Below are 19,818 nucleotides of genomic sequence, written 5' to 3' on the forward strand. Positions count from 1 at the left end.
ATAGTGCTCTCTGATTGATTGAGAGGGGGTGGGACGTCAGACGGGTCGACTTAGAGCAGGAGAGGCACCATAGGACATTTTAATTTCCACTGTCTGTATTTTTACAAATAAATTCATAAAACTTCATCAGCATGACCAGAAAGGATTCAGGATTCACACTCATAGCAGTGAAAATTCAAAAACATAACAAAATAATTTTTTTACATGTGAAGTTTCATCAATTTTTCACTTACTATTGGCTGCATCCGTTGCTATAGGTATATTTTTCTTCGTAAGTAAGAGAGATTCCTCGATGAATTTGGCACAGCATACAAACCATACTTGAGGTGTATGAAACTCAAGAATTTTCCAAATCTATTAAAAACTGTAATAAAAATTGAGATAATTAACTATAAAATTTGAGTTTTTTTCCAAACATGAAGTTTAAAATGTAACAGCTCATTCATTTTTTCATAAATTAAATAAATTCTAAATGTTCATACACCTGTAAGTATGCTTTGTATGCCGTGCAAAATTAATCGAAGAATCTCTCTTACTTATGAAGAAAGGTGTACCTATAGCAACAAATGCAGCCAATAGTACGTGAAAAAACGATTAAATTTCATACGTAAAAAAAAATTATTTCCTTATGTTTTTGAACTTCCACTACTATGAGTGTGAATCTTGAATCCTTTTTGGTCATGCTGACAAAGTTTTATGAATTTATTTATAAAAGTATAGATAGTGAAAAATTAAAATGTCCTGTGGTGCTTTCCTGCTCCAAGTCGGCCCATTTGACGTCCTACGCCCCCCTCCCCCTTAAAGAATCAAACCGCAATCTAAATTGCTCCCTTTCTTGTTGTGGTTTACATATAAATCTTTAAATTGCTCCCATTCTTGTTGTGGTTTACATCTAAATCTTTATCGACTTCAGAAAATTAGGCAACCGTTACTTTATTCTTATGAAGTACGAAATAGACTCATCATTATTTGGAACGAACGTCATTTAAAGTGATGTCGATCTTAGTCCTTTGCCATTGTCGCTTATTTAAATGGAGTCGGCATGTTAATTAACGGATTTGGGATTGTAAATGTTTGGCCAGATTTCCTTCCTGTCGCCACCCCTTTATCCCTCGCGACGGAATTTGTGTACCGCAACTGCCTTCGTCATCCATGTATAAATCTGTGAACGTTTGCAAATGTTCGCAAATTTGCAAATAGTGTAACTGAAGGGGGAGATAGGCACCCGCCCCCTATTCACCTAGTTGGACATGGCAAACTAATCCTCAAACAATTAATGCATACATTTTTGCACGAAATAAAAAATATAATACATTCCTACGTAAACACTCTGCATGCTATCATTTTTTCATCTTTTCTACAGATAAATATGTGTAAGCTGCACGTCATTTTATCTGAGTTTATGACTTTGTCTCCTGACTTTGGCCTAAGAAGCTAACAATCAGATGATGAGCAAATAAACATAAGTTTGCAGAAACAACGTTAAGGAGTGCTTCCTAGTTAATTTTCAGTTTTCTCATTGTTAACGAGAAACAAGGTACAAGGGGAAATCACGGTTTTTCCGGTGGTCAATCCCGTCCTTTAAAATATTTAACAGGGCAAAGTGTGAAGCGCATTACTTGCTTAGTAGGTGCTACTTAGTAAAAGCTTTGTTGTAACAATTGCATTAAGTATCGTCCACCCCCAGTGCAAACAAACTTGTAAAGCTCCTAATGTCTTTTTATTTTTGGTATACTAAGTTTTGCAGCTATCGGACCATCGGATTCTAGTACCCGGGCTTTTGATAGAGATCACGCTTTGTTGCGAAATAAACCTGACCATTTGCCTAATACGAGGTGCATTCAAGTTCTAAGGCCTCCGATTTTTTTTCTAATTAACTACTCACCCGAAACCGATGAAACTGGCGTTACTTCTCGACGTAATCGCCCTTCAGACGTACACATTTTTCACAACGCTGACGCCACGATTCCATGGCAGCGGCGAAGGCTTCTTTAGGAGTCTGTTTTGACCACTGGAAAATCGCTGAGGCAATAGCAGCACGGCTGGTGAATGTGCGGCCATGGAGAGTGTCTTTCATTGTTGGAAAAAGCCAAAAGTCACTAGGAGCCAGGTCAGGTGAGTAGGGAGCATGAGGAATCACTTCAAAGTTGTTATCACGAAGAAACTGTTACGTAACGTTAGCTCGATGTGCAGGTGCGTTGTCTTGGTGAAACAGCACACGCGCAGCCCTTCCCGGACGTTTTTGTTGCGGTGCAGGAAGGAATTTGTTCTTCAAAACGTTTTCGTAGGATGCACCTGTTACCGTAGTGCCCTTTGGAACGCAATGGGTAAGGATTACGCCCTCGCTGTCCCAGAACATGGACACCATCATTTTTTCAGCACTGGCGGTTACCCGAAATTTTTTTGGTGGCGGTGAATCTGTATGCTTCCATTGAGCTGACTGGCGCTTTGTTTCTGGATTGAAAAATGGCATCCACGTCTCATCCATTGTCACAACCAACGAAAAGAAAGTCCCATTCGTGCTGTCGTTACGCGTCAACATTGCTTGGCAACATGCCACACGGGCAGCCATGTGATCGTCCATCAGCATTCGTGGCACCCACCTGGATGACACTTTTCGCATTTCCAGGTCGTCGTGCAGGATTGTGTGCACAGAACCCACAGAAATGCCAACTCTGGAGGCGATCTGTCAACAGTCATTCGGCGAACCCCCAAAAACAATTCTCTCCACTTTCTCGATCATGTTGTCAGACCGGCTTGTGCGAGTCCGAGGTTGTTTCGGTTTGTTGTCACACGATGTTCTGCCTTCATTAAACTGTCACACCCACGAACGCACTTTCGACACATCCATAACTCCATCACCACATGTCTCCTTCAACTGTCGATGAATTACTATTGGTTTCACACCACGCAAATTCAGAAAACGAATGATTGCACGCTGTTCAAGTAAGGAAAACGTCGCCATTTTAAGTATTTAAAACAGTTCTCATTCTCGCCGCTGGCGGTAAAATTCCATCTGCCGTACGGTGCTGCCATCTCTGGGACGTATTGACAATGAACGAGGCCTCATTTTAAAACAATGTGCATGTTTCTATCTCTTTCCAGTCCAGAGAAAAAAAATCGGAGGCCTTAGAACTTGCATGCACCTCGTACGAGCACGTGTCTCTCATACTTTTAAATTATTAGAGCTGTTCAGTTAAAAAAATGGAAAATGTCACTTTCAAAAGGTAACAGAACAAGTCAAACTACTTTCTTTTATTGCTCCTTACAAAGCCTAAACTCATCCAGTCCCGTGTTAACAGTTACGCTCGTTTCACATTCATTTTGAAGTAGCCATTGCTACATTGCGTCTCCACGTTAATTAAGTAAATAATCACTGGTATTGGAAGACTTTTCATTTATGTATTAGTGTCAATATGCTCCTCTACGAAAATTATTGATTCATAACACGACACTGTTTCGAACACAAAGCTCATTACTAATACCGCGCGCGCCTTTCCCGGAAATAACTGAATTATTCAAACACTTTTCTCCTATGAGGTGACGTAACACTTTCAACTCTTAACTGTACTTTCCATCAGCATTTTCACACTGTTTATCCGAGGTGGTGATGCGCCCGACTGCTCCATACCGAAGCCCAACAACGACTTTCTTGCGCACACAAAGATGGCGCGTGTCCAATAGCGCCGGCGCATCGTTTCCATGGAACAGCAAGACAATAGTATCTCCTCAGAGAAAATGTAGGCTCACGTGTGAAAGCTCCAGAAAACAGCTACAAGTTAGGAGTGCAATAAAGATGCATTAGAACATCTAAGGTAGCAATATTCCTTACAATTTGCCGCAGAAGGAATGGTCTGCCAGCAGACGTTCGCCCCCGTAATTTGGACACTGCGTGGGCTACAATCAGAAACTGTCCGTCAAGACGCGCTCTGCAACCTGTCCAAGCTTGTCTGGATTGTTTTGATACACACTGTATAACTGAACACGTGCAATAAACTAGTACTGAAAACTATTGTCTAATTTCTTTAACAGCAACGTGACGTTATTAGCTAACAGAGCAATGTGTTATGTTTCGTAGTTCTGAGAAATGTTTAGTTATGCAGCGTCCCATCAAAGGTCAGGCACCAACCACCTCTCATCGAACATGAGTTAGGTGCCACATGTTGACCAGTCACAGGTGTTTCCAGCCTCGATACTCACGTTGATTCCGACGAGCAGCTGCACATCCTCCTTGTACTTGTGGTACGAGTCGGCCGCCACGTCACCGTTCTGGCCGTCTGACGTCGCGTTGGGCTTTGTGTGCAGCATGTGGTCCCAGATGCTCTCTCCCTTGCCTGAAACACAACATGTCTACCGTCATCCAACCAGCATTCTAGTGTCCTCCCTCCCCACTCAGAAAAGCACAAAAATTCGTCCATATATTTACTACATTCTTGACAGACGTCCACCATCTCCCTCGGACTTTACCTTATCCACAGACCCAAACCCCTAATTACCATTTCTCGACTCGTACATCTAAGCATGATTTAGGACACAATGGAGGAGACGCCATAGCCCAAGTACGCATCTCCGTCATTACGACAGTAGCATAATCGCAGTATACTGCCTTTAGATGCGACATTGTCTTTTCAGCATCTCCCCAAAAAATTACCCTACTGGCCATTAAAATTACTACACCATGAAGATGACGCGAAATTTAACCGACAGGAAGACGATGGTGTGATATGCAAATGATTAGCTTTTCAGAGCATTCACACAAGGTTGGCAACGGTGGCGATACCTACAACATGCTGACATGAGGAAAGTTTCCAACAGAGCTCTCATAGAGAAACAGCAGTTGACCTGCGTTACCTGGTGAAACGTTGTTGTGATGCCTCGTGTAAGGAGGAGAATTGCGTACCATCACGTTTCCGACTTTGATAAAGGTCGGATTGTAGCCTATCGCGATTGCGGTTTATCGTATCGCGACATTGCAGCTCGCGTTGGTCGAGATCCAACGACTGTTAGCAGAATATGGAATCGGTGGTTTCAGGAGGGTAATACGGAACGCCCTACTGGATCCCAACAGCCTCGTATCACTAGCAGTAGAAAAGACAGGCATCTTATCCGCATGACTATAACGGATCGTGCAGCAACGTTTCGATCCCTGAGCCAACAGATGGGGACGTTTGCAAGACAACAACCATCTGCACGAATAGTTCGACGACGTTTGCAGCAGCATGGACTATCAGCTCGGAGACCATGGCTGCGGTTACACTTGACACTGCATCACAGACAGGAGCGCCTGCGATGGTGTACTCAACGACGAACCTGGGTGCACGAATGGCAAAACGTCATTTTTTCGGATGAATCGAGGTTCTGTTTACAGCATCATGATGGTCACACCCGTGTTTGGCGACATCGCGGTTAACGCACATTGCAAGCGTGTATTCGCCGTCGCCATACTGGCGTATCACCCGGCGTGACAGTATGGGGTGCCATAGGTTACACGTCTCGGTCACCTCTTGTTCGCACAGACGGAACTTTGAACAGTGGACGTTACGTTTCAGATGTGTTACGACCCGTGCCTTTACCCTTCATTCGATCCATGCGAAACCCTACATTTCAGCAGGATAATGCACGATCGCATGTTGCAGGTGCTGTACGGGCCTTTCTGGATACAGAAAATGTTCGACTGCTGCCCTGGCCAGCACATTTTCCAGATCTATCACCAACTGAAAACGTCTGTTCAATGGTGGCCGAGCAACTGGCTCGTCACAATACGCCAGTCACTACTCCTGATGAACTGTGGTATCGTGTTGAAGCTGCATGGGCAGCTGTACCTGTACACGCTATCCAAGCTCTGTTTGACACAATGCCCAGACGTATCAAGGCCGCTATTCCGTTATTACGACCAGAGGTGGTTGTTCTAAGTACTGATTTCTCAGGATCTATGTACCCAAATTGCGTGGAAAAGTAATCACATGTCAGTTCTAGTATAATATATTTGTCCAATGAATACCCGTTTATCATCTGCATTTCTTCTTGGTGTAGCAATTTTAATCGCCATTAGTGTGCCCGCATCTCGTGGTCGTGCGATAGCGTTCTCGCTTCCCACGCCCGGGTTCCCGGGTTCGATTCCCGGCGGGGTCGGGGATTTTCTCTGCCTCGTGATGGCTGTGTGTTGTGTGCTGTCCTTAGGTTAGTTAGGTTTAAGTCGTTCTAAGTTCTAGGGGACTGATGACCGTAGCAGTTGAGTCCCATAGTGCTCAGAGCCATTTGAACCATTTTGAACCAAGCCATTAGTGTACATGTACAGGGTGAGGCATAATATCGAGCGTTTTAAAAAGCACGCGAATCAAGTTGCTTCGGAGAGAGGTCGAGGGGATAGCGTCAGTTACGTTTGGCGCGAAATCGCATTTAGTCATTAGGAGCGCTGGACCCCACAGCATCGTGCGTACGCTGTCAAAGGATTTTATCATAACGTTAGTTCGTACCAGCTAGCACGTTATGCGTGCCGCAAGCACTTCAACGTTAATCGGAATAGGCCGCTACCATCTGCCCGAGCTACTAAAAAGTGGGTTGAGAACTTTGAGGAGACGGCGTCAACGACAAAGAAGAAAATTGGGAGACCAAAGACCGTGTGCACACCTGAAGACATCGAACGTGTGAGAGTTGCCGTTGAGAGAAGCCCTCGTCGCTCAGCTCGCCGGCGCAGTGGTACACTTGGGATTTCAAACAGAACGGTAAGAAGAACTTCACACCAAGATTTTCCCTTTCACCCTTAGAAAATCCAAATGGTTGAGGCCCTTAAGAAAACAGATTATGTGAGCCGAAGCCGGTTCTGTTTAGAATTTTTGGACATGATTAATCAAGACGAGGACACCGTTTGTGGATGAGTCACGAAGCTCACGTCCATCTCTCCGGTTATGTGAGCAAGCAGAACTTTCGATTTTGGAGTGACCGTAATTCTACAGAACTACATCAGCTGCCGTTGCACTCCGCAAAAGTTACTGTGTGGTGCGGGATGCCTTCATTGGGGATCATAGGGCCATACTTTTTTGAACATGACCTAGGCAATGCTCCAACAGTGACTTCACACAGATACGCAGACATGCTGCAAAACTTTTTCACTCCATAACTTGCAAACTACGAAGTGAACGATGAGACGTTTTTCCAGCAGCATGGAGCAACCTCCCACATTTCTCGAGTAAGCATGAACACTGTCAAGCGTTTGTTTCCAAATCATGTGATTACCGTAAATGGGGATATTGCATGGCCCTCTGCCGGCCGGGGTGCCCGAGCGGTTCTAGACGCTACAGTCTAGAACAGCGTGACGGCTACGGTCGCAGGTTCGAATCCTGGCTCGGGCATGGGTTTGTGTGATGTCCTTAGGCTAGTTAGGTTTAAGTAGTTCTAAGTTCTTGGGGACTGATGACCTCAGAAGTTAAGTCCCGTAGTGCTCAGAGCCATTTGAACCATTTTTTTGCATGGCCCTCTCGTTCACCGGATCTCACACTGTGACTTTTTCTTGTGCGGTTATCAGAGAAGCAAAGTTTACCGAAATAACCTTCCTCGAACGATTGAAACCCTGAAAGAGCGGATCCGACAGGAAGTTGTTCAAATCCCACTGTCAACGCTGCCCAATGTGGTGAGTCACTTCAACGTCCAGCTGGATGAATGTGTGCGTCTAAACGGACGCTATCTTACCGGAATTGGCTTTAAAAAAGTAACCGATGTTTTACTACTGCAGAAAGTGATTTTCCATATATTTTAAGAATGTTGTTGTTGTTGTTGTGGTCTTCAGTCCTGAGACTGGTTTGATGCAGCTCTCCATGCTACTCTATCCTGAGCAAGCTTCTTCATCTCCCAGTACCTACTGCAACCTACATCCTTCTGAATCTGCTTAGTGTATTCATCTCTTGCTCTCCCCCTACGATTTTTACCCTCCACGCTGCCCTCCAATACTAAATTGGTGATCCCTTGATGCCTCAGAACATGTCCTATCAACCGATCCCTTCTTCTGGTCAAGTTGTGCCACAAACTTCTCTTCTCCCCAATCCTATTCAATACTTCCTCATTAGTTATGTGACCTACCCATCTAATCTTCAGCATTCTTCTGTAGCACCACATTTCGAAAGCTTCTATTCTCTTCTTGTCCAAACTATTTACCGTCCAGGTTTCACTTCCATACATGGCTACACTCCATACAAATACTTTCAGAAATGACTTCCTGGCACTTAAATCTATAGTGGATGTTAACAAATTTCTCTTCTTCAGAAACACTTTCCTTGCCATTGCCAGTCTACATTTTATATCCTCTCTACTTCGACCATCATCAGTTATTTTGCTCCCCAAGTAGCAAAACTCCTTTACTACTTTAAGTGTCTCATTTCCTAATGTAATACCCTCAACATCACCCGACTTAATTCGACTACATTCCATTATCGTCGTTTTGCTTTTGTTAATGTTCATCTTATATTCTCCCTTCAAGACACCATCCATTCCGTTCTACTGCTCTTCCAAGTCCTTTGCTGTCTCTGACAGAATTACAATGTCATCGGCGAACCTCAAAGTTTTTATTTCTTCTCCATGGATTTTAATACCTACTCCGAATTTTTCTATGAAATAAAAATTTTTAAGGAAAATTTTTTATTTAACCGCCTTTTAAAAATTGCTCTTCATTATTCCTCACCCTGTAAAAGTGTCTATATCTAGCTCTGCAGCGCTGAAAGTACTGATGGGAAATTTTCTCGACAGATCATGTCTACACTATGTGATCTTAAGTAGCTGGGCACCTATTAGCGTATATTAATATGAGTCCTGTCCACCCATCACCTTTAATAAAGCTTCAACTTCTGGCTTTGCCGGATCTGTGAGCCACGGCGTTTAGTCTCACACCTCTCTCAGCAATTAGGAAGTTTGATTTTACCTGATAAGTAAGTGATGATGAGGTATAGACGACTTTCAGTTATTAACATTCTTTTCTATCCAAACTAGCTGACAAATCCAACGTTGTCTGTGTATTCCTTTTACCAATATCTATTAGAAACAAAAACGAAAAATGAATTGCGCTTGTAGTGAAATACTGAAAAATTTTTATTTGCATGTATTCGTTAAAACATATCTGAAATTATGAAACGGTCGTACAAAGATAGATACATAATGTACAAATGAGTAAGCAAAGTGTCAAAATTAAGAAACATCATCCCAGACGGTTCATGTGAGCTGGTCGCACCTGCTTCGCGTCTCCACAACGTCATTTTGTGAAAGTCTCTACGACAACACCTCTAGATAGCTCTATAGACGGCTATCGTTTTTGCCTACAGCTATTTGCGCTTCAAAGGGCAAAGCTGTCAATAGCTGTGTGAGGTGTCAGGGATTTCCTTAAGTTGAGTCGACTGTAAGGTTGTCTCAGTAGAAAGGAATAAACATGACCCGGAGTTTTTCTCACATCCCAGTGCTTCTGACACGTCATAACTCTTGAACTGTGTCTCTCACAAAGGATATATTCGTGAGGGTACGTTCAGCGCCACTTGTGGATACTGGCATCTAAATATGTTGCGAATAGAGTTGGTAGTAAAGAAGTAATAAATCTGAACGTCAAGCATGATGCGGTAGTTTTTCACACATCTCAGTGTTTATGATGTCATATCTCCTCGTATATGTGTCATACAATGATACAATTTTGTAGGTACATTCACAGCATACGTGGATACTGTCTGCAAAATATTTTATGAATAGCGTTGGTAGCAAAGAAGTAACACATTTGAAGATCATTTACAATGCGGCAGTTCTTCTTGTTAATGACGTCATATCTCCTGAACTATCACAGGTAGGTACTTCTTATCCTCGGAGAAATTGTTGCCTGGCAGCAATGGATATGTATACTAAATTTGGTTCAAATCGGTCCAGTGGTGTAGTAGGAAATATAGAACATACATACACACACATACAAACATCGATTTCTTATAATATGTATGGATTATGATTTGATTCACAGTAAATGTAGCGAACGTCAATAGCAAGAGATGATGTACAATATTCAAAATATTTTCGTTACATTTTCTTGGTAACAGTAGTGTTGTGGTGCAATGCAGACGGAGTGATTCGTGCTCCAGCACTGGCAGATGATCGAAGTGATCCGGGCCGTGGTAGCTCGGGAGCCGAGCGTGAGATGTGAACGGGTGTGCGAGCCCTTCGGTGTAGGCAATGCCGCATGTATAAATCTTACTTGCTCACGAAGTGTGTAAATATTAATGGTCCGCAGCTCTGCGCTCAAAGCATAGCAGACTGACTGTGTAGGAGTAATTTTTGTGATGGGCTGTATATAAAGTGTTTTTAGCTGCAAGAGCATTGTTAATTACACTGATCGACCTGAACATTATGACACGGATAACATTGGCAACGCATCGTGGCATGGAAGCAGTGAGGCCTTCGTAGGTCATTGGAGGTATTAGGCACCACATACGCACACACAAGTCACCTTCTTCCTGTAAACTCTGATGACGTGGCGATGCGCTCTGACGCCACGTCCAATCACATCCCAGATCTTCTCGTTTGAGTTCACATATGGCGAACTGAGGGGCCACCCCATCAACTGGAATTGGCCACTGTGTTTCTCGAATCACTCCATCACCCTCCAGGCCTTGTCACCTGGCGCATGAAAAAAGCCACTGCCGTCAGGGAACATTTTCGTCTGAAGGGTGGTACGTTGGCTGCAACCAGTGTACGACACTCCTTGGTGCCTTTCACGAGCTCCACTGGACCCAAGTATACTCACATGATTGTTCCCAAGGCATAATGGAGCCAGTGTCAGCTTGTCTGAGTCCCATAGTACAGCTGTTCCCTGGAAGACGATGGATTCGGAATCGCTCTCCCATCGGTGTGATGAAGAAGGTATCGGGGTTCATCAGACCATGCAAAGCTCTGCCACTGCGCCAACATCCAGTGCCGATGGTCTGGTGTCTACTTCAGTCGATGTCATGCTGTTAACGTTGGCACACGCATGCGTCGCCGGCTGCAGAGGCCTGTCACTAGCAGTGCTCGGCGGACTGTATGTTCAGACACACTTGTGCTCTGCCCAGCATTAAAGCCTGATAGTTCTGCCACTTTCGCCGTCTGTCCTGACTTACGAGTCTGCCCAGCCTACGACGTCCCACATCTCCAACGAAGTGTGGCTGCCCAACTCCATGACGTCCGAATGAGGTTTCACCATGGTTTCGACACTTGTTGAAGGCGCTCCCCACAGCACTCCTCGAACAACCGAGAAGTCGATCAGTTTCCGAGATGCTCGTGCCGAGCCTCTGCACCATCACATTCTGCCCTCTGTCAAACTCAGATAGATTGCGCACCTTCCCCATTCTACACTACTGGCCATTAAAATTGCTACACCACGAAGATGACGTGCTACAGACGCGAAATTTAACCGACAGGAAGAAGATGCATTGATATGCAAATGATTATCTTTTCACAGCATTCACACATCGTTGGCGCCGGTGGCGACACCTACAACTTGCTGATATAAGGAAAGTTTCCTACCAATTTCTCATACACAAACAGCATTTGACCGGCGTTTCCTGGTGAAACGTTGTTGTGATGCCTCGTGTAAGGAGGAGAAATGCGTACCATCACGTTCGCTACTTTGATAGAGGTCGGATTGTAGCCTATAGCGATTGCGGTTTATCGTATCGCGACATTGCTGCTCGCGTTGGTCGAGATCCAATGACTGTTAGCAGAATATGGAATCGGTGGGTTCAGGAGGGTAATACGGAACGCCGTGCTGGATCCCAACGGCCTCGTATCACTAGCAGTCGAGATGACAGGCATCTTATCCGCATGGCTGTAACGGATCGTGCAGCCACGTCTCGATCCCTGAGTCAACAGATGGGGACGTTTGTAAGACAACAACCATCTGCACGTACAGTTCGACGACGTTTGCAGCAGTACGGACTATCAGTTCGGAGACCGTGGCTGCGGTTACCCTTGACGCTGCATCACAGACAGGAGCGCCTGCGATGGTGTACTCAACGACGAACCTGGGTGCACGAATGGCAAAACGTCATTTTCTCCGATGAATCGAGGTTCTGTTTACAGCATCATGATGGTCACATCCGTGTTTGGCGACATCGCGGTGAACACACATTAGAAGCGTGTATTCGTCATCGCCAAACTGGCGTATCACCAGGCGTGATGCTATGGGGTGCCACTGGTTACGCGTCTCGGTCACCTCTTGTTCACATTGACGGCAATTTGAACAGTGGACGTTACATTTCAGATGTATTACGACCCGTGGCTCTACCCTTCATTCGATCCCTGCGAAACCCTACATTTCAGCAGGATAATGCACGATCGCATGTTGCAGGTCCTGTACGGGCCTTTCTGGATACAGAAAATGTTCGACTGCTGCCCTGGCCAGCACATTCTCCAGATCTATCACCAACTGAAAACGTCTGGTCAATGGTGGCCGAGCAACTGGCTCGTCACAATACGCCAGTCACTACTCTTGATGAACTGTGGTATCGTGTTGAAGCTGCATGGGCAGCTGTACCTGTACACGCTATCCAAGCTCTGTTTAACACAATGCCCAGGCGTATCAATGCCGTTATTCCGTTATTACGACCAGAGGTGGTTGTTCTGAGTACTGATTTCTCACGATCTATGTACCCAAATTGCGTGAAAAAGTAATCACATATCAGTTCTAGTATAATACATTTGTCCTATGAATACCCGTTTATCATCTGCATTTCTTCTTGGTGTAGCAATTTTAATGGCAAGTGGTGTACATACGCATGGACACTGCATGCGACGTCCAAGTGTCTGACTAGCAGTCATCCTTCGTCATTTGCCGCTGCTGCGGCCTGCACTGTTTTATATCGACATTAGGTCCGTTCTGGGTGATCAGTGTATACAAACACTATATCGCATGTCTTTGTAGTCAAACATCTATTACATCTTTTGTAAGCGGTTTGCAGCTTTCTCTGCTAATTCATTTCGTTTTATTAAACCTGTTGTCATCCTTGAACTTTAAACAGGATTTCTCATTCGATAGTTAGAGAGCCTTTTCCCAATCGCTACTAACTTTCTTTACAGCCTCACCTCATTAATATTAACAACAATCATGAATTTGAAAAATCAGTCGTACATCGTCATTTAAACAAAAGAAATTCTTCAAATTGTCTGTGGAAGATTTAACTGAGTAGCTCAAGAGAACCGGACACCACACCGGATGCTGCTTCTGCACTGGGACATCATCATCACCAAGACATCAAGTTGATGGACATTGACAATCTTTGTGTGTCCTTCATTGGTACTCGTGGATATAATTATGGCCCCTCACTTGCTCTGAATCCAAAGTGCAAATCTGGAAAGGCGCCTGTAATCTATGACATCGCAGGGGAGGGAATATGCAGGACCAAAGAACGCTAGTTGTGAAGACCAGTGACTCTTGTTTCCGGCAGGATGAAGAGGTTGCTCAGTTTCCGAAACAATTAATGTCCACCGTAACAGTTACCTCTTGTCAGTATTGTTCTACTGTAAACTTTGCTGGTGACACTTTGAACGAAGTGTCTGAAACGCTGCAAAGGAATGACAGTGTATTCTTCCTTAAGAGCCAAAGCCAAAGTAGTTAGCGATGTTGGACGCTGGGATCTGGAGCGAAGGTGATATTCTAACTCATCTGGACAGGCTAGTCCATTTCAGGAATGTTACTGCCCACAAATAATTCCCTCACTGGTGCTGCTGTATAACTGCGTGCATTGTCATGCTGATATAAACAGTCATTATCGCCGAATAGTTCCTCTACTGCACCCTCTATGGAGTGTCATAAAATGTGTTCATATCCTTCCGCATTTAGCTTTTGCTCAAAAGCATTAAGCTAAGCACATTCTAATCATGACAAACAATCCCGAAACACCACCTATTATGTACTTCACTATAGACACTACACAAGATACACTATGTGACACATGGCTGAAAATGACTTACGAGTTCGTGGCGCCCTCTATCGGTAATGCTGGAATTCAGTATGGTGTTGGCCCCCCCTTTGCCTTGATGACAGCTTCCACTCTCGCAGGCATACGTTCAATCAGGTGCTGGAAGGTTTCTTGGGGAATGGCAGCCCATTCTTCACGGAGTGCTGCACTGAGGAGAGGTATCGATGTCGGTCGGTGAGGCCTAGCACGAAGTCGGCGTTCCAAAACATCTCAAAGGTGTTCTGTAGGATTCAGGTCAGGACACTGTGCAGGTCAGTCCATTATAGAGATGTTATTGTCGTGTATCCACTCCGCCACAGGTCGTGCATTATAAACAGGTGCTCGATCGTGTTTAAAGACCAAATCGCCGTCCCCCAATTGCTCTTCAACAGCGGGAAGCAAGAAGGTACTTAAAACATCAATATAGGCCTGTGCTGTGGTAGTGCCACGCAGAACAACAAGGGGTGCAAGCCCCCTCCATGAAAAACACGACCACGTCGTAACACCACCGCCTCCTAATTTCACTGCGGGCACTACACACACTGGTAGATGACGTTCACTGGGCATTCGACATACCTACACGCTGCCATCGGATCGTCACATTGTGTACCATGATTCGTCACTCCACACAACGTTTCACCACTGTTCAATGTATACGCTCCATACACCAAGCGAGGCGTCGTTTGTCATTTGGGGCTTGATGTGTGGCTTATGAGCAGCCGCTCGACCATGAAATCCAACTTTTCTCATGTGTTCATATCCTTCCACATTTAGACTTTGCTCAATAGCAGTAAGGTAAGCACATAGTACTTGCAGTGGATCCTGGTGCAATTTGGAATTCCTGTGTGATGGTCTGGATAATTGTCTGACTATTAGGCATTACGACCCTCTTCAAATGTCGGCTACCTCTGTCAATCAACAGACGAGGTCGACCTGTACACTTTTGTGCTGTACGTGTCCGTTCACGTTTAGACTTCACTATCACATCGGAAACAGTTGACCTAGGGGTGTTTAGGAGTGTGGAAATCCCGCGTACAGGCGTGTGACACAAGTGGAACCCAATCACCTCAGCACGCTTGAAGTCCGTGAGTTCCGCGGAGCGCCCCATTCTGCTCTCGCACGATGGCTAATGACTACTGAGGTCGCTAATATGGAGTACTTGGCAGTAGGTGGCAGCACAATGCACCTGACATGAAAAACTTGTGTTTTTGTGGTGTCTGGATACTATTAATCACATAGTGTAGCACGTAAAGTAGTTGAAGCATTCACCAAAGCCTAACCGTGCATAGTGCATAATTCATAGTGTGATACACCCTTACACAGCACTAGTTTCCAGTCATCCACTATCCAGTGGTGTCGCTCTTTAGAGCACTTCAAGCGTCGTTTACCACTGATTATAGAAATGTGTGACTTACGATGAGCTGCTCAGCCAATCATTTTTAACTGCTTATGCAATCTTGGGGCTAGCTGTTAGCTCTTTGGGAATCACCGGTGAGTGTTTCCTCCAAACGCTCCTCCGCAATGCTCGACAGTCCCCGTCAGTCAGTACATGAGGTCTGCCTGCCCTTTGTTCAACTGTGATGTTCGCTTCGCGTTTCCACTTCACAGTTCACATCACCAACAACCGACGTAGGCAGCTTTAGGATTGAAATTTCCTGATACAGTGACTAGACCACTTTCGAAGTCACTGAGCCTTCTTAGCCGACGATATCTGCTGTTACTGCCTCCCTACTGACAACACAGTACTTCTCACCTCCTGTTATACCGACGTGTCCCCTTTAGTGAGACCTACTGGTCAATTCCGCCTTACGTAGGGCCGTGTAGATAATACTGATCAGGTAATCTATCTGTCCGACTGGGACTCGAATGTCCTACCTTTGCTGATACAGTTCTAACAACCATGCAACTCCTTTTACATCCTCACGACTCGTCCGAATGTATCAATCCTCCACTACCTCTTCTATCTCTTCTAGCTCTGAAGTCAACGCCCTGTTATTTAGAATGTGTATTTAAGGTAATTAATTAAAGGCGAGCCGGCAGGGGTGGCCGAGAGGTTCTAGGCGCTACAGTCTGGAACCGCGCGACCACTACGGTCACACGTTCGAATCCTGCCTCGGGCATGGATGTGTGTGATGTCCTTAGGTTAGTTAGGTTTAAGTAGTTCTAAGTTCTACGGGACTGATGACCTCAGAAGTTAAGTCCCATAGTGATCAGAGCCAGCCAATTAAAGCCGAAGAGCTGATAGCGAAGCACTGTAATTTTCAGTGGGGGAATACCGCCAGAGGTAGAGGGGCCTACCATATGGAAATATGATAGCACTATTTACGTAACACTATCCACGAAACTGGAAACAGTACTGAACCGTTATTCGAACAGACCTCTAAGTAAGGACTTGCTGTCGAGTCCCAGTTAGCCACTCAATTATATTCCGTCAGTGTATATATATATGTATATATATATATATATATATATATATATATATATATATATATAAACTCCATGCTTAGTACACTGAGAAGATTCACTGTGCGAACATCCTCCAGGCTATGGATGACCCGTATCACTGCTACGTCTGTCCTTCCCTTCGTGCTAAAAGAGCAACACATGCAGGATATGAGAGTGTAAATCCGAACGGTATCTGTATTTAGATGCTGAAGAAAACGTGCACCAGTCTTCTGCTGTGGGACTACAGCAATAACGGACGACAGCAACCGTCGATGGCCAATCGCGCTCGAGTTTCGTAAACATATCACCCCTCTGTGCAGTAGCACGTGGAAACGAACTGTTACTGCAGTCAGTAGCTAGCGAAGGCGTGAATCATACATTCATGGGAGTTGCAACAACCCCCTCCCCCCAACCTAATGAAGATATCCGCTTCAGATGGAGATGAAACGTTGGTTTTCTTCAAGAAACACATTCGACCACACCACGGCATGACAACCCGAAATACTGTAACAAGCGTGATGCTGTCATTTTTCAATCACCACAGCGGCACTTCCACGTAAGACCAGTTCGTCACGATGAGCAGCTTCCACTAGGGATCGACCATAAGAAATGAACGGATCTCGTGCTGCACCATTAGCTTCCAAAGCCGTCTGATTTCACGTTATGTGGACTTTTCTGTGGAGATTTGCGGAAGATTCCATCCATGCGCATCCCCTTCAAACAACACGGGTAATTTCCGACGCCACATATCAACAGCGCTGAATGGTCTAACACCGAACATGCTCACAACAGTGTGGGATGAATTTGACTGTCCTCTCGATGTTGTCTTACGTCCATTGAAGTCCACATTGAACATTTGTGAACGGCAAATTAAAACTTTGATCGTAAACTTAATTATGTTTAGGTTCACCACGGTTGTACATGGGGTGATTGCTTAGAAGTCGTAGCGATGATGGAGAAGGGCAAATGAATCAGCTGAGCCAACGGAGCCTGGTCTGGAAACGACCGAGTTGAAATTTATGAGCGAAATTCGTTCTTATATCTGTGACAGTGTAATACATACACCGGCACTACTGCTACTGAAATTGCAGGCTAGACAATCTCGATGGGTGCTTAAATGTAGAGGTCCTTACTGCGTGTTGCGTTCAGCAAATGGTTCTTGCAGCTGCTTACAGCAGATCCTCTTTTCCCCGCATGTGCACTTTTCACGGGAAAAGCCTTTCTCACCACAGACAGATTGCCAAACAGTAGCAGTAGTCGTATTTGAGCCAATGGTAACGCCCATGCTAGAGCTATGAAGAGGCAGCAGCAAAGATTACCAGTCAATGTTTGAGCAAACATTGTCAATGGTTACGTATCAGGATCATTTCTTCTTCCTCTATGCTGCAATGCGCCGGTGTACACAGTGTTTATCAGAAATATGCTACCCTCGTTTCTGGAACGTATTCCACTTATTATTCGTCAATGGACGTGATTTCTATGGCATCGTGCAGAGATCGTGTTGCTGCACCAAATTTAGCAACGCAAATCGATACCACGGACATTAGGTAGGGCTCTCTGCAATTTGCAGAGGCGTGTGGAAGGCACTCCTGAAGGCCGTGCCTGCCCCATCAGCTCTGCAGTTCCCTCGTTCTAAGGTCACTGTTGTGTCGCACTAGCAAGAGGCCTCCCCACTTCGAGATGTCATCTTCAGCAGCCATCAACATCGAGTAGCACAATGTTTGTGAAGTTTGAATTGGACGTACATGTTTTTCAATGGTATACATTACACTGCAGGAGAACAGGATGTTAGTTAGTGCATCAAGTGATGCTTTGCTAATCCATGACACTCGTAAATTATTCAGCGCTCATGTGGTAAGGAAGTGTGTCTACACAAGGAAATCTTTTACTCATTTATGTAATACAGTTAACTAATATTTCACGAGTTCCAGTTTGATGCGCCACCTCACTGAACAATCAAAGAATCAACAGCTGTGGCCAAACTAAAGCAGCCTCGCCTGGTCACAACAGTTACAACACGATGGAGCCCCACCTAACTTTGGATTGAGGGTCTGTGAACACTTTGATCAGAAATTACTCGATAAATGGGTATGCAGAGGAAGTTTTGTGTTGCGGACAAGCCTGATCTCACCCCATTAGATTCCTTCTCGTGGGAACATGTGAGAAGTCCTGTGTAAAAGACAAGACTGAAGCGGTTCTCCTGGCAACAATTCTCAAGAATTACTATTACCTGCGACACTGTGCAAACCATTCCGTGGATAGTATAATGTATACAACAGAACTTTGTGCGAAGCTTGCGTACCTGCACGCTGGGGGACGGAATATTGAACAACTGTTGTAAATGCAGCAACTTTCTAGGCTTGTGCAGCTAAATGAAATTCATTGTTATGGTACCATCTCTGACATAAAATTACGTGCAATTTTGCTAACCCATCTACAGGGGAAATTAAAGGAATTGGGCAGTATTAAGCAAGAATTCTGTAAGTCATAATCAGAGTTCGGAAGTTGGGCCACCCTCAGTTTGTGCACTGTGTGAGGCTAAGATGGAACTTGAGTAGATTTTCGCTTGTACTTTTCGACTCGGTCGTTTCCGGACTAGCGTCCCATACCTAAAACTGCTGACGGATGACCATAGATGTTAAGTCCCATAGTGCTCAATTTCGAACCTAAAACTGTTACATTTACGCTTCATCAATCCTGAAAGTTTGAAAAATCTTCACGGAATCAACCTCTCTGTTCAGCATTTCATGAGTAACTGCAGTCAGGTACGTGACTTATTCTGGGGCAATACCGATGGACATGACATGGCGTCACGATACGTGCTCCAGTGACAGGTACTCACCATCCTCATTCCACGCGCCCTCTATCTGGTATGCAGCAGTGGCGGCGCCCAGGTAGAAACCGTCTGGGAACTGGTTGGCGGGTCTGACAGATGACTTCACGGGCACCCCCTGCGCCAGGCAGAGGAGGGTTGCCACCACCACAGGTACCAGAGTTCGCCTCATCTTCAGGTCTCTTCACCTGGATGACTGCGATAACAGTTCTCGCCAGCACCCGTGTTTATATACGTGCGTGAGGTCAAATGATAACAGAGACCAGGACCTAACAAATATCCCTGCTTATCCCTGTGTTGCAAATCTTAAGGGAAAGATCCAACGTAAGTTTTAAATTTATTACTGTAGATGACTAGTATGTTTTCAGCATCTCAGTTGAGAAAAACAGCACCCCACGTCAAAGTAACAAGCTAAGAAGTACTTAAGAGACTTTGATATGTTTTCTAAAGCTATTTAGAATAGGTGTGTCACAGTACGATGTAAATAACTGCTTGCATACGTAACGAAGGCGCGGCTCAGATAATCTTCAGATAAGCCAAAGTCGGACAGATCCATCATAATCTCTGTCAGTCCACAATGAGACGGCA

At 44.8% G+C, this 19,818-nt stretch overlaps 1 protein-coding gene across 1 annotated transcript in view; it reads right to left on the reverse strand.

Annotated features, from left to right (window-relative positions):
* Positions 1–19,402, reverse strand: part of LOC126095712 (myrosinase 1-like) — a 59,546-nt gene extending 40,144 nt beyond the window's left edge. Inside the window, exons 1-2 of the mRNA XM_049910462.1 lie at positions 19,240–19,402; positions 4,201–4,334 (exon numbers count right to left, since the gene is read on the reverse strand). Coding sequence (XP_049766419.1) covers positions 4,201–4,334; positions 19,240–19,402 — 297 coding nt within the window. The remainder of the gene's footprint in view (positions 1–4,200; positions 4,335–19,239) is intronic.
* Positions 19,403–19,818: the final 416 nt, after the last annotated feature.

The sequence above is a fragment of the Schistocerca cancellata genome, chromosome 8, assembly GCF_023864275.1.
Source record: "Schistocerca cancellata isolate TAMUIC-IGC-003103 chromosome 8, iqSchCanc2.1, whole genome shotgun sequence".
Classification (NCBI taxonomy): domain Eukaryota; kingdom Metazoa; phylum Arthropoda; class Insecta; order Orthoptera; family Acrididae; genus Schistocerca; species Schistocerca cancellata.